Source organism: Polypterus senegalus, chromosome 9 (assembly GCF_016835505.1).
Source record: "Polypterus senegalus isolate Bchr_013 chromosome 9, ASM1683550v1, whole genome shotgun sequence".
In the NCBI taxonomy this organism is placed as follows: Eukaryota; Metazoa; Chordata; class Cladistia; order Polypteriformes; family Polypteridae; genus Polypterus; species Polypterus senegalus.
In genome coordinates, this window is record NC_053162.1 from 168,472,577 (window position 1) to 168,487,994 (window position 15,418).

General features: G+C 46.0%; 1 protein-coding gene across 10 annotated transcripts in view; it reads left to right on the plus strand.

The window, feature by feature from the left end:
* gramd1ba (GRAM domain containing 1Ba) overlaps positions 1-15,418 on the plus strand; it is a 325,749-nt gene that overhangs the window by 234,582 nt on the left and 75,749 nt on the right. Inside the window, exon 1 of one of the 10 annotated variants that reach the window (XM_039764182.1) lies at positions 1,108-1,936. The exons of the other annotated variants lie outside the window; for them this stretch is intronic. Within the exon in view, the coding sequence (XP_039620116.1) occupies positions 1,926-1,936 (11 nt within the window). The 5' untranslated portion in view covers positions 1,108-1,925. Of the gene's footprint in view, positions 1-1,107; positions 1,937-15,418 lie in introns of those variants that run through there. 10 annotated transcript variants of the gene reach the window in all.

A 15,418-nucleotide genomic window follows, 5' to 3' on the forward strand; every position in this document is an offset into this window, starting at 1 on the left:
CAGCACAACTGAAGACCCTCACAAAAGAGAAAGTGGCAAGAACGATGGGATACGTGTGTCCAAAGTGAGTGGGATTAATGGCAATGCATCTTTTACTGTAATACGTTAAACATTCACCATAGTTTTTGATCACTCCTTGTATATGCGACACGCCTTGTGTGTCAATCCCATTGTCTACCAGTGACAACACTGGAGCTGCCCTAACGATGGGAAGACAAAACAGTGGCAATTGTAAATAAGTTAGATAGATGGATACATTTATATAGCACTTTACATGGACAATCGGTTAATTCTACCACCACCAACATGAGGAATCCACCTGGATGGTGTGGCGGCAGCCATTCTTGTGCCAGTCCGCTCACCACAAGTTAGATGGTGAAGGGGTGAAAGAGATAGTTAGCCAATAAGGGACAAGGGACTGTTAGGGGGCTGTAATAGATGAGGCCATGGTGGGCAATTTAACTAGGACATCAAGGGTATGTTCTACTCTTGTCGAAATATGCTTAGGAATATTTTATGATCACATAGAGTTGGCACCTTAGTTTTATGTCTCATTTCGAGGCAGACACCATTTGTAAAGCACATAATCTCTCCATCACTGCACTGGGGCACTGGGGTCCTCACACGGACCACAGGGTTAGCACCACCCCAGATGGCCTCACCAACAGAGCAACCCAAGCTTTCCCATCTAAGTACTGCTGGCTGGACCCAAACATGCTTAGCTTCAGGTGGATTGCCTATTTTGAGGTGTTGGTGGTGTGGCCCAGTTTATACCACCATAAAAGTAAGATTTAAATCAGAAAACTAAAGTCACATTTGAGTTCAAGGGCTTAGCGATTACCCCCATCCTAAAAATAAATTAAAAACAAAGTGCTAAAACTTAAAAAAAAACATCCATCCATCCATCCATTATCCAACCCGCTATATCCTAAGTACAGGGTCATGGGGGTCTGCTGGAGCCAATCCCATGCCAACACAGGGCTCAAGGCAGGAAACAAACCTCAGGCAGAGCGCCAGCCCACCGCAGGGCTGAAAAAAACATGGGGGATTCATTTCATTAAGATTAAGACCAAGGGTCTGGTTTAAAGTCAACCTTCACAAGTCACCCTGAGCCGAGACCCCTCTATTTCCACTCAGGCTCAGCCTCAAGTCTGCATTGTATGACTGTGACCGATCCTTTAGAGGGCGCTAGACTTGATGCTGGCGCCGCTCTCTGTCTCTCTGTCTGTGGTCGTCTTCACGCTTACACTTACTTTGTCTGACCATCCCTGTCTCAGATCACCTGCCTGGCATCGGTTTGAGTCCGCAAAGGGAAATCGGCCACTGAGACCATCCTGCAAAGTTTAAGAACGCAGACGGCCATTTAATGAATAAAGTAGCAGAAGGGGGAAGAATTCAAGAAAAACTCAAAACCAGGGGCTACATGTGGTCTATGGGACCAACAATTGGGGTGCTAGCGGAAAGAGAGCCTGGCGGAAGGGCAAGGGGGCAACTAAGTAGGTAGGGCGTCCTGCCAAGCAGTGATGTCAGCCCCTCCTTTCATGACAGTCATGAATAATTTACGAAGCGAGCAGGAGGTGTTATGTAAAGCAGCCGTCCGAGCGAGCACACTGACTGACTGACTGAGTGTGCGTGTGCGCGCCTGTGTGCACGCGCATGTCTCGGCGGCGTGCGACCGTGTGAACTGGCGAGCCAGAGAACGATCAGGATAAAAAGAAAGAAAGAAAAAGATAAAGGAGGACAGCAGCAGCCCTCCACGGGCGCGACAAGGACAGGGGTCTGGCCGGCGCGGTGATGACCGGCGCCTCATCTGGGGTGGCCGTTGGGCTGCAGATGCTTCTTCCCCTTCCTTCGTGTCCTCTTCCTCCTCCTCCTCACTGGATGAATGAAGCTCCGCACGGCAGATCCCCTTCCATCACTCCTTAATGGCTACCAGGTTAGTGCGGTGTGAGCTGCTGATGTTGCTGCTGCAGCGTGGCCGCCGACGAGGGGGTGGAGGGGGAGGTTGGTTGGGGGGCGGCTGACACGCGTCCCGTGTAGGAAGGCGTCAGCGAGCAGGTGCCAGCGTGCCAGTGTAATCTCCTGCATTATTGCCACTTGATATGCATGTAATCTGCCAGCCCTCTTATCCTGTGACCGCCGCAGATTTGCTGCCCGCTTGTGTTTTCAGCTCGCGCCGCGTCCATCTGAGGGGATTTGGGGATTTAATTTTATTTTGTTTTATTTCTCTTTCCTTTCTTTTTGTTTTACAGCGGCGTGGCCAGTATGGTTCAATTCTGAGTGCGTCATAAGCTCAGCCATGGGGGCCGCTGGGCTCTGCATCAGCAGGCAGCGCGTTGATGTGAGTTGGGTTGAAAATTAGCCATATGGACCCGTGGTGGACGCGACCACCCCCTCCCCCACCGCAGACACGCAAACCCGGCAGGCGTGAAGTCCGTGAGCGCCAAAGACGGGGCTTCCCGCGTGGTCGTGTGTGCACGCGCGGCGTGTGTGGGTGCGCGGACACGGGGGTACTCACAGAGCGCGTCTGTGTGTGTGTCCTGCTGATGAGCTCATTACATTCATTGGTGTGTGTGTTTGTGTGTGTGTGTCAGCGCTCCGACATGCTTGTGCACATTGCGTGTGTGTGGCTGCTTGCATTTGTACGTACACCTGCAGGAGCTCATTCGATATGAGTGGGTGCAGGTGGACGTGCTGGGTACATGTTCATGCCCTATTGCTAGTGAGAGTGTGTCTATCACGCTGTACACGCTGAGTGGACTGCCATGTGGATATGTGTGCATGTGTGTGTGCACATTGAGTATGTATTTGTGTATGTGTGCGAGAGAGCTTGACCATGGGGGTGCTCATTAAATGCATTTATGAGTGTGTGTGTGTCGAATGTCAGTGTGTGTGTTTGTGGTGTGTACATTAGAGTTAGGACAGGTGTGCAGTATGTGCTGGTTACGTGCTCATGCTTTATTGTCATGAGAGTGTGCCTGTCTGTGTACACGCTGAGTGTGCATGGATGTTGACTCTGTGTGTGTTTTTGTGCGTGTGCCAGTGTGTATACCTTAAGTTAGTGTATGTGTTATTTGCATGCTCATGCTTTATTGGCAGTGTGTGTGTGTGTGTGTTCACATCTCTATACACACCGATCATGTATGAGTGTGTGCATTTGAGTGTAGGCGTGTGTTTTAGTGAGTGTGTGTTCATTGTCGGTGGACGTGCTTGTGCATGCTCGGTGTGTGTACGTTTATGCATTGGTGTGCATGCCTGCTTGAACATGAGTGTACTTATGAAATGTTTCAGTGTGCGTTTGTGTGTGTGTGTAATTACTGAGTGGTTATAGGTGTAGGTGTTACACATTCATGCTTTATTGTGTGCATATCTTTGAACACATTGAGTTTTTATGGATGCAGGTGTTTGTGTGTGTGTGTGTGTGTGTGTGTGTGTAATTTTAAGTGTATGTGAGTGTGTGTGCACACTGACTGTGATGCCGCTATATGAGTGCACACACATTCTGTGTATTTGTGTGATTATCAGTGTGTGTGTGTGTGTGTGCTGATTCGAACATGGACGTCCTCATTTGTGTGTGGTGTGCATTTCGATGTGTCCACACTGAGTGTGTACGTATGGATGTGGGCATTTGTGTGGGCACATGTTTGATTGCCAGTGAGGGAGTGCCAGCTTGAGAGTGTTTCTGGCTGTGTGTGGTCACCTGTTTGATCACTGAGTGTGTTGGTGTGTGTTCACGCGTGCACACATGTCGGTGCTCGTGTTGATGTGTCCCATGAGCTTCACTAATCAGGCTGAGCCGCTGGGCACGTTGAGCTTTTATTCACATTTACAAACAGAACCCGCAGCTCCTAAGTTGGGCGTCCTCGCTGTCGGAGCCCACGCTCGCTGTGCTCATGTGGGGTCCAGGGGTGGTCCTGAGGTTGTACACTTTGTGATTATAAGACTTCATCATACAGGCGGCATGAAGGAAACAAAACTGACTGAAGAAGTTCAGTGGAATGGGATGGAGACGACTTATGAGAGAAACCGACAACCCAAACTGCCTGGACGGGAGGCTGTGAGAGGACTGACCGAAGTGGAGAAGGAAAAAGGGACCGGAGAGAAGGTGCGAGGAGAGGTCAGTCTCAATTATGGGAGGGGAGGCATGTGGAGGAGACCCTAAGTCACTTAATGGAAGGCACAAAGAGGAGAGTGGAGAAGAGAAGAGAATCGTGATGGAATGACTAGAAAAGTACATGGATGAGACCAAAAGGACAAGGGGAAGAGGTACAAGGACAGTGGACTGGTGGACACGGAAAGTCGAGACGTTTAGAGGAGACCTAATGTGACTGGAGAGAAAAATGATAACAGAATAGAAGCATGGTGGATGGATCATAAGTGATTTGAAAAGGAGATTCACTGAGGACACCTAAAGTGACTGGAGAGAAGGTACAAGGACGATAGACTGGTGGACGCGGAATGTCGAGATGTTTAAAGGAGACCTAATGTGACTGGAGAAAAATGGGTGGAACTGCAAACTGAGGACCAAAGAGAGACTGAGGGATTAGAAAAGAGGGCGAAAGTGATTGGAGAGAAGCTGCACAAGAACAATGGAGTGGTGGAGATGGAACATAAAGGCGTTTAGGGGACACCGGCACATTTAATACAGAAGGGTCTCGTGTTAGATAGAATATAGCGATTAGAAAGGGGCTGTGGGCCCAAAGTGACTGGAGAGAAGGAACAAGGATAACGGTCAGTGTGTACTTCCATTAGAGTGGAGATACCTGGAGATGACACAAACTCATGTCAAGGAAGATAGCAAGAGAAAGGACCAAACTGGCTGGAGGAGAGAAGAGAAGAAAAGAGAAGAGAATCATGATGGAATGACTAGAAAAGTACCTGGAGGAGACCAAAAGGACAAGGAGAGAAGGTACAAGGACAGTGGACTGGTGGACACGGAAAGTCAAGATGTTTAGAGGAGACCCATTGTGACTGGAGAGAAATGGGTGAAACTACAAACTGAGGACCAAAGTGAGACTGAGGGATTAGAAAAGAGGGCCAAAGTGGCTGGAGAGAAGCTACATGAGAACAATGGACTGGTGGAGATGGAACGTCGAGACGTTTAGGGGACACCGGCACACTTAATACAGAAGGGTCTTGTGTGAGATGGAATATAGCGATTAGAAAGGGACTGGAGAGAAGGAACAAGGACAATGGTCAGTGTGTACTGTACTTCCATTAGAGTGGAGATACCTGGAGGAGACAAAAATTCATGTCAAGGAAGATAGCAAGTGAAAGAACCACCACACCAGCTTATTAGGGTACAGAGAAATTTTCACTTTAATCACGTAGTTTATTTTGTCATTAAAGTAGAACATCATAACCTTCATCTTAAAATCGTTTAATTAACCAGTAACCAAGTGGCACATTAAATGCTTTTTGTATTTGATCTTCTATGTGCTCTATGTGTGTGAATCACTACGTGCTTCTTAAATGGGCTTTCTCTTCCTCCGACAGGACACAGAATCCATTACATTCGTGATATTACAGCTCTCTAAATAATTAAAATACTGAAATGTTTATGTGATATCATTTTCATGATGATTGGAGTTAAAGCACGCTATTAAACATGGGAACACGGTGATGCAGTGATTGTGTGCGACGTTCGATAAAATAATTTATTGCAGCAGTACTCAGGGGTGGCTCTAGGCTCGTGGCGACCCTGGGCAGAGAAAGAATTGGTGGCTCCTTCGCCCGCCATGTCAATATGGTATCTTATGCACGGTGGATGGCCACGTCCGTTGTGGATACTCCATAGCCGCCTCATGCTCATGACACAAGCGTTTAACTATTGCCGAAGTTTGTCGCTGCATTTTTAGCTGTGTCGTTATTTTCTCTTTCTGTTTTATATTCAATATATATTGGCGTGGCGCCCCCTGGGATTTGGCAGCCCTGTGCAGGTGCACAGTTTGCACATGCCTAAGGCCGCCCCTGCAGTACTGTCTCTTTCAAATGTACTAACCTCCAATTCCTGTCCTTCCTTTTCTTTCTCCAAGTAACCGATCGCCACACAATCAGCGCTGTAATGCACTGAATAATGCCGATTCTTCAAAACGTTTAAGGAACATTGAATTATCTTCGTAGTACATGTTTAATTATTCTATCCTTCACGCCAGTCCCAGTGAAGCATACAGTGTTAGGCAGGAACGATCTTGAGCGGAGCACCAGATCCTTGCTAGCGCAGCGACACCGTGTCCTCACATGTTTAATTATTAACAAAATAGATTATTTAAATAAAGTTAAAGTTTTATCTGTATAATATAATAAACATATTTTGCTGCATTTCATATTAATGATATCGACATCATATGTAAATACGCGCTTCATAACGTGGCTCAAGTTGTGTAATATAAGGAGCAATTGATGGACTGATTGATCGCGTTTAGAGCTCTTGGGATGAAACTGTTTCTGAACCGTGAGGTCCGTACAGGAAAGGTTTGAAGCGTTTGCCGTGTGAGAAACAGTTCAAATAGGAAGCATGGCTGAGGCAGCGTGTGCTTGATGCTGTATACTGTGTCACAGTAGGGGGCGCTAGTGCTCCCTTGAACCCTCAGGTACCACGCCAAACACCAGGTAAAAGTGCTACAATTCTTTGTTTTATTATAAGAATTACGTGCACCAAGCACCCTCCACTCCACACTCTTCATTAACCAATACACAATACTCCAATAATAAATCAATAATCACAATACCAATCCTCAGCTCGCCGTCTGGGAGCTCCCACAGTCCTTTTATAGTCCCTGACACGGAAGTGTTCCTGGCCAACAGTCCACAAGTCCTTATTCCTTCCGGGTCAGGGTAAATAGTCCTTTTCCTTCACCCCGGAAGCCCGTCGCTCTTCATGTGACGAACTTCTGGGTCATAGTGCACAAATGAGTCTACTGGCCTCCCGACAGCGACTCCCAGTGGTCTCCAAGTTATCCAGCAGGGCTGCGCATAAAAACTACATAGTCCATGAGGCCCTGCTGGAACTCGGGACCCGTCCATGCTCTCGGGAGAGCTCCTCCTGGTGGCCTGGGGGTGAGTGCCGGAATATGAAGCCGGCCATCCATCACAATTGATAATTCTCTTTCCGATCAGCTGCTGTACAGCTGTGATTGATAACTCAGATACAGTGATATAAATACTCCAAGTGGTGCAGTGAGAGCAATATAGAAAAAGATGATCTGCTGTGGCAACTCCTAACGGGAGCAGGTGAAAGAAGAAGAAGAAGAAGAAGGTGAAGTGAGAGTAACAACGCTAAAGCAGCTATGGTATTTAGAATATTTTGACCATTCCCTGGACCATTATATTGTTACAGGTTAATTACAATCAGATGCATTAAACTAATAAACAATATGCAGTTAATTTCAGTGTATTTATAAAGCCACGTCAGGGATGTGGATCTGAAAAAGAAAGATATACCAAACAGGAACAGTAGCACTGCTTTGACGCGGGGTGACGCCAGTCTGCAAAACCGAGCGGAGAACTTGCGTACAACAGGGAATGAGCTACCGTGGAAATGCGTGTGGCTTTACACCAAGTTTAGGTTTTATACATCACGATTTGAACGTGGAAACATTCTTACGCAACACTTCTGTGCATACACACCGTTTTATATACATGAGGCCCCAGACGTATCAGGAGAAAAGGTAGAAGGAAAATGGACTGGTGGATTTAGAAAGTGGAAACATTTTGAGGAGCACCGGTGTTCTGAGGTGAGCATACTTACTGTGGTATGGTAGAGACATATCTTGGACAGGCCGCTATAGTGATGAGAAAAGAGGCACGTGGAGGAGACCCAAAATGTGTGGAGAGAAGGTACAAGGAAAATTGGCTCTGCTTATGAAACTGGAGATACATGGAGGAGACCCAGACTCACTTCAAAGAAGGTAGGAGAAGAAAGAGCACAACTGAGGAAGATGTACATGGAGAAGACTGGGGAGAAGGTGCAAAGTGACAAACAAAAAAAAAAAAAGAGAGGCGAAGGAGCGACGTCTCTAAAGGATAGTGAAGGAGTTATGGGGAAGCCGAACTACAGAAAGGAAACGCGTGCCAGCAGATTTGTGGGTCTGTTTTCTAAATTATGGGGTCCCATGCATGAGATGTTCTGTCACCACTTTGAAATTTGTCGTCAGATTGTGTCATATTAGAGTTCAGTTTTTAGAAATCGTCTCCACCAAGAGGAGGGTCTCCTTTTCTTATTACGCCCTTGGGCTCATTTGATTTTATTTTTTTGGTTTAGAAATTTGAGGTCTCTGTTAGGTGCCCAAAGTGCCTTTGCTGGATTTTCTCTTCACACCAAGATGTGATATTTTTGTAGTCATCAAGGTGTAACTGTGGTTGTAAAGTTTTGCTCCTGGCATTCCAGTTTCTCCCTCCCACCCATAGATGTACAGGTTTGGGTGGGCTGTCCACTTCCAAGTTGGCCGGGTTGTTGGTGTTGGGTATGAGTCCGCCCCGTATTGTCTGTTGGTGGGACAGCCTCTAATCCCCTTCAAGTGGATGGATACTGCTTTGGCCAAAAATGAGTTGAGTCTAAAGGCTTCCAAGGGGTAGCAAGTGTTTTGATGACTCTGTGTTGCTAATGACGGTGTTTGCTTGTCCTTATCCCTTCTGTGACTAATTCTGAAGTACTGTAAGCTTTCATCTCACTTTCTTTTTGTCACATCTGATGACTTTTCCAGCAATTTTCAATTGTAGCCTTCCTTCACATAACCTTAGCGTGTGGGCGGCAGTCGTGTAGTCAACAACAACAACAACATTTATTTATATAGCGCATTTTCATACAAAAAGTAGCTCAAAGTGCTTTACATAATGAAGAAAAGAAAAATAAAGACAAAATATGAAATTAAAATAAGACAACATTAGTTAACATAGAAAAGGAGTAAGGTCCGATGGCCAGGGTGGACAGAAAAAAACAGAAAAACTCCAGACGGCTGGAGAAAAAAAAAATCTGCAGGGGTTCCAGACCACGAGACCACCCAGTCCCCTCTGGGCATTCTACCTAACATAAATGAAACAGTCCTCTTTGTAGTTAGGGTTCTCACGGAGTCACTTGATGTTGATGGTCATACAGACTTCTCGCTTTTAATCTATCCATCATTGTTGGAACATCACGGTACTTTGAGTAGATGGTGGCTTGTGCCACCACCAAAAAGGACACCGGAAAAGGAAACAGAAGAGAGAGTAGAGGTTAGTACAGATTTTAGATCCATCATGAATAGTTATTATAATGAGTTGGTTATAAAGAGGGTTTTGATTACAGTGAAGTTATGAGAAGGCCATGTTAAAGTAAAGTGTTTTCAGCAGTTTTTTAAAGTGCTCCACCGTATCAGCCTGGTGAATTCCTATTGGCAGGCTATTCCAGATTTTAGGTGCATAGCAGCAGAAGGCCGCCCGCCTCACCACTTCTTTTAAGTTTAGCTCTTGGAATTCTAAGGAGACACTCATTTGAGGATCTGAGGTTACGATTTGGAATATAACGTGTCAGACATTCCGATATATAAGATGGGGCGAGATTATTTAAGGCTTTATAAACCATAAGCAGAATTTTAAAGTCAATTCTGAATGACACAGGTAACCAGTGTAGTGACATCAAAACTGGAGAGATGTGCTCGGATTTTCTTTTCCTAGTTAGGATCCTAGCAGCTGCATTCTGCACTTGTTGCAAACGATTTATGTCTTTTTTGTGTAGTCTGACATACCCAGTGACTCGCTCCTGCTAAATCTGACAGGTCTGATTTTGTCTTTAGCCGTGAGAGCTGCACAACCAGTGGGGGCTATTCTGGAAATTCAGTAGACTGCCAGCCATGAGGAATTAAGGGGGGATGCGGGAGTTTAGGGCCTCACAAACAGAAGAGAAGGTTGTCTGTGCCATGTCTCGTGTTTTATGTGCCATAATATAATGGGTAAAACAAGGGGCCCGATATTGCATCTTGTTAACTCTTTATACAGCACCACCTCTGTCAGGCAGCATGCTATTGGCTATCAGTAAAAAGGGGCGGGTTTGCCTGGGTGGAAGGTCAGCAGCAGTCACTAAATGTGACATGCCCTTGATTTTTAAACTTGTGTGGTCCGGCGACAAGATCAGCAACTTCAGTTTGCAAGTCTGACATACCCAATGACAAGAAGTCCCATAAAGTGACATGGGCTTCACCGAGTATCACCCCAGGGTCAGTTTGTAGTTTTCTGACAGTGCACTGCTAGTTTTACAATAGAAACCCCAGATGTGGGGTCTTGTGGGGGATTGAGGCTACATCTGGTGATGTTAAGTCCAGGACTTCACCCTCCTGTCGACTACCGGACTTCACGTTCTGCTGGAGCTCTTTCTTCATGAGTGCTGGAGCGTTTGCAGCAATTTCCATAACATTTAAGTGGTGAGAATTTACTAGTAATGTTCACTCAGTGTGGGAGTTGCGTAGGTGGTCTTTGGGTTGGGGCAATGGGCACACTGTGTACATCATGTGCCTTCACACAATATGAACCTTGTTTAGGAACCAGGGAGTTTTTGGAAATTCAAGAACTTTTTTTTTTTTTGCATTCCCACCACAAGAACTCAGCCCATTTGTAGTTTCTGGTACTTTTTTTAGCTCCTACTCCAGGGTTTGTACTTTTTGTTGAACCAGGAACTACCATGGGTGGGGTTTGGGTGATGAATTGTATATTGACTAGTTAACAATAAGCACTGGCATTGTCTTACAAACATGTCAGTAATTTAGACTTTGGAGGGTTATCGGTGAAGATGGAGTGCTGCACTTTGCACCACATCAGTCCTCATAGGCGCCCCCCAAGTGTGCCGTGCCATGCATATCACATTGTAGAGATAAGGTGGGAGTTTCCTCCCAAACGCACCTCACTTCACACCACATTAATCCTCATAGGTGCCCACACCATATATCACATCCAGACAATAAGTTGGGAATGTCCCCTGTGAAATCCTAAATTCACATCACATTGCACCACATCACTCCTCATAGACGCCCCCCAAGTGCACCACACCATGCATATCACATCGAAGCAGTAAGGCAGGAGGGTCCCCAGTGAACGCACCTCACTTTACACCACATCACTCTTTTTGGCATAATGGTTACAGTTCCTGTGGTGCAGGGACACACGAAAGTGGCCAGAGAGCACACGTGGCCCAGGGCTACCTAACATCATTGAAAGTCCCCCGCATTGAGAGGACGCCCATCGTCACTAAATATGAGTCTGGCAGGTGTTGCTTCTGCTCATCCCTCAGCCTTGAGTCACCAAAAAGAGATATGGCGCAGTTAGTATGATTATTCTCTTGATAAACACTTTGCCTTAACCATTCCGTTTTATAGCACCGTTTTAAGTCGGGCCTGTTGCTGAAACGATACAATACAACGCAACGGGACTGATTAACGACGGACAGCGAGAGTAAGATCAGGACCCTGGACAGAACCTGCAAGCCACTGTCAGTAGAAGGAGGCCTATAGATTACATACACGAAGCGCTTGAGCTGCACGCAGGCTTGCATTCTGCAGCTCATTTTATTTATTTATGAAGTGGATTGCCTATTCTTCGGGGTTGTGCGCGTGTAATGGCCCTTTAAATGTTTCTAATGTGCTAAACTTTCAACGTCGACCAAACCGCCACTTCCTTAAAGTGCCACGCCCACTGCCCCTCCTACTCCTCATGCCGCCCACGGCGCTCCGTGCGCCTCTCCCGTTTCACACATAAATTATTAGTAACGATAACACAAAGGAAATATCTGCGTTGTCCAAATAAACTTTCCGAAAGTTACAGAATAATCATGTTTTTCAGCCACGCACCTAATAAATAAATAAACGATGTCTGTCCCGATCGGCGTTTTTATAGCAAATAGGGCAAAATAGCGGGAGATTCTTCTCGCAAGCATTAAGTCATCAACCTCTCTTGCCGAAGCAAGGACTTAAAATTAAACAAGAGCTCAGACGTGCAAGATGAAGATATTTCTGCTCCATCCATTAGACATGCTGTAGGCTTATTTTTATTTTCCCCTTTGTCTGTCTTCTTTGCTTATACAACACAGAATATGCCATAAAGTCCAGAGCAGCGGTTCTTAAACTTTGTGTCCTCGCGACCCAATTTGATGTGTTCACCACCCAGAATTAATGCCGACAGTCATCCATTGGGTCAGTGTTTGGGGGGATTTCTCCCCCTTGGGTGATTACTGGTCATAGCGGAATGGTTATAATCACTGGGACAATGCAGAACGAATTTTCAAATGTATTTGGTTTTATAAAATATTAGGCCACAAGAGGGGATGCTTTCCATGTGAATTAGTTAGCTAAATTGCTTTAAGGGTCTGTCAGTCTGCAGTTTCAAAAAATGACACTTTTAATCTGCAGGACAGACTTTTTGCCAATCGTTCCTTTAACAGACATTTTCGGTGCAAAAATACAAAATTGGATTACTAGCATCAACTGAAACAGAACCCATTCTTGACCCAAGTCCTGTCTGTACATCTTTACATTGATTATTACCGTAACATAAGATTCTTAAATCTGAGTAAACCAAATTGTGTGGGACCAGACACTAACTCCATAGCAGGGGATGCAAAGCAGAAACCAACCTTGGAAAGCTGTGCAAGTCCATTGCTGGGTCCATAGTGTCATCAAGTCGGCCCACCGAGTTCTTCTGTATTTCCAATAAGAGGTGCTAAGAAACCAAAGGTGCAGCCTCTCAGCTTTTGTAAAGATCTTCATGGTGGCCACGGTGCTACATTCTTAGTAGCTAATAAAAGAGCAATTTGTCTTGTGTTGTTCTGTTTAGTTGAAGCTCTCGGCTTGAGATGGTCAACTGTGTAACTTTGTCCTGTCATGTATGTTCCTGATCAGCCCCAACATCAGAGTGAGGTTTACTCGATTATATTGACCTTCTTTGTAAGTCGCTTTGGATGAAAATATTTGCAAAGTGAGTAAACGTAAATGTATAACTCAAATTACCAACAAGAGGATTATGGGAGGGGGCTGGCTAGGTATGTGAGGACATAAGACCAGAATGAGAGTAATGCATTCTCTGCCACGTATAGGAGAACTGAAATCCGGGGATTGATCTCTGTGCAAGTAGAAGTTGGAATTGTCTAAAAAATCCAGTCTGAGGTTCGATCTGCGTAACGGGATGCAAAAGTGTGTACGCCTGACGAGCTCCAATAAGGGCAAAACATGTGTCATGTACTCTTTGTATTGTTTGGCAGATACTTATGGGCACACCAGCCACCCAAACCTGACACAGATAGACACCAGGCACAAGCTTCAGCACAACACATATTTGTTTTCAAGGGGGATATGTCTCTCAATTGTTCCCCTCAGCAGCACAGTACACTAAAGCACAGCACTTTCTTTCCCTCTTTTCTCTCTCTCTCTCTCTCTTTCTCGCTCTTCCACTCCTCATCCGGCAAGCATTGTCTCTCTCCCTCCTACAGTAGCGGGCTTCTATGAAGCTGCACCCAGGAGCACTCCAGGTGGCCCATTAGTAGAGATCTGGAGCCTCCATAGTTCACCCTGGCAGCACCCATGGAACTCAACGGGATTTCAGTGAACTCCCAGTGTGCCTCGCAGGAATCTGTGGTGCCACAGCAACCCAGGGGGCTGCCCTCTAGTGTCCCATGGGAGATAATGCCTTGAGTATGCTCTCTCCTCAGGTCCTTCCTTCATGTTGGTGTCCCGGCTGCACGGGGTCCCTGGTCATCTGCTAGTATATATATATATATATATATATATATATATATATATATATATATATATATATATATATATATATATATATATATATATATATATATATATATATATATATAGTTGCCAGGAAGGAAGGACGGTCATCCTGGTTGGGATAAAGGCCTGGCCTGGAAGCCATAATAGAAGGACTGGGTTGACCATCAGGGTGTTCACCAGAGGGCTGCATTTCCAGACTCCAGTTCCCATGCCACTCTGCAGGTGCCCCAATCAGCTTCATCCCTGAGGAACACTGCCACCTGTTGTGTGGGGGAATGACCTGCACTGAGTAAGTCTGTTTGACTGGTGCTGCTGTCTTAGAAGCTGGGTGATGTAATTCAGTGTCTGCCTTGTGAGACTGACATTGAAATTGTGTTGTGTCCTTCTCGGCACTGTCACTGCGTCAGGAGACCAAGTTGAGACAGAGTCAAGAGAGGGGTCCAAGTTACCAGTAAATCCACCATCGAATGATAGCATTCACTTTCAATTACACGTGTCAAACTGTAGGGAGAGGGTCGTTATAATACTGAAGGGTGACCCCTTCCTACTGATTTGCCCAGTCAAACACTTGCTTAATATATTACTGACAGGACCAGGCTATTCTCAAAATGTGGAAGGTGGGCCCTCATCCCCCCCTGACTGGCTCATCACATTATTTAAAGAAGGATCTGGTGGTGTTTAATGGAGCGAGTGTTTGGCTCCAGATCAGATGTCACGTGAGGACTGGACACGTTCGATCCATGTGTGTGTGGACAGCCTGCATGGCTGAGATCCCACTGTTACACAGGGTGATGACTGGTGATGAAGGGCTAGTGGAGAGGCCAGAAAAGATAATCATGGCGGACATTCTTGTTAATAGGATGGTGACTGTAAAATGAGATGTCATCTAGGGAGAGGTGGTGAGGTTGATGGTCATTGTGAGGTGGAAAGGACCTGTCAGGTGAGGGAATGCTGTTGAAAACCATCTTGTGAAAGGAAAAGAGGGCGAGGATCATCTTTAGGTCATTTTACAAGAGATAATGATGGGGAAGGTCATCTTGAGAGAGGCCATAATGTTGAAAGTCAGGCTTGGGGTAGAGAAGATGACAGCATGGGTCACCGTCAAGAGAGGATACAAAGCGGAAAGCCATTCTGTGCTGGTGGTCTGAAGGTAGCTGATGGTGAGGGTCATCCTCAGTGAGGTAATGATGGGGCACATCATTTTGAGAAAGGCTATGGTGTCAAGTCATTTTAAGATCGGCATGGACGACACAACGTTGAGGGTCACCTTCAGAGAGGATATAAAGCAGGAGGTCACGTTGTGACAGAGATTCAGGTCAAAGGAATTCAAGGGCCACGTCATTTTGTGATAGGAGGTGTCTATAGGACTGCCTTTGACCTTAACCCTTAAATCGCCGGAACTGGCTTTAGTCGATTCGCAGTGCAATTTGCGAGCACACCAGAGCTGATCAGTCTGTGCCGTACATTTGTTGAGCAGCCAGCCAGCTCATGACCACTGGCGCCCTCCTAGTGAATCAGCATCACTATCACTGGGATTCAGCTGCTGCACTAGACTGGCCTGCCAGCGTCAGCGTTGGCCTCTGTGTGTCAGAGTGCTGCCCCTTCACTTCCCCCTTCCCTCTTCTAGTGGCTGTGTTACTGTGAGCAGCTTTTGCCATGGAGGTCCTCTGATAAGT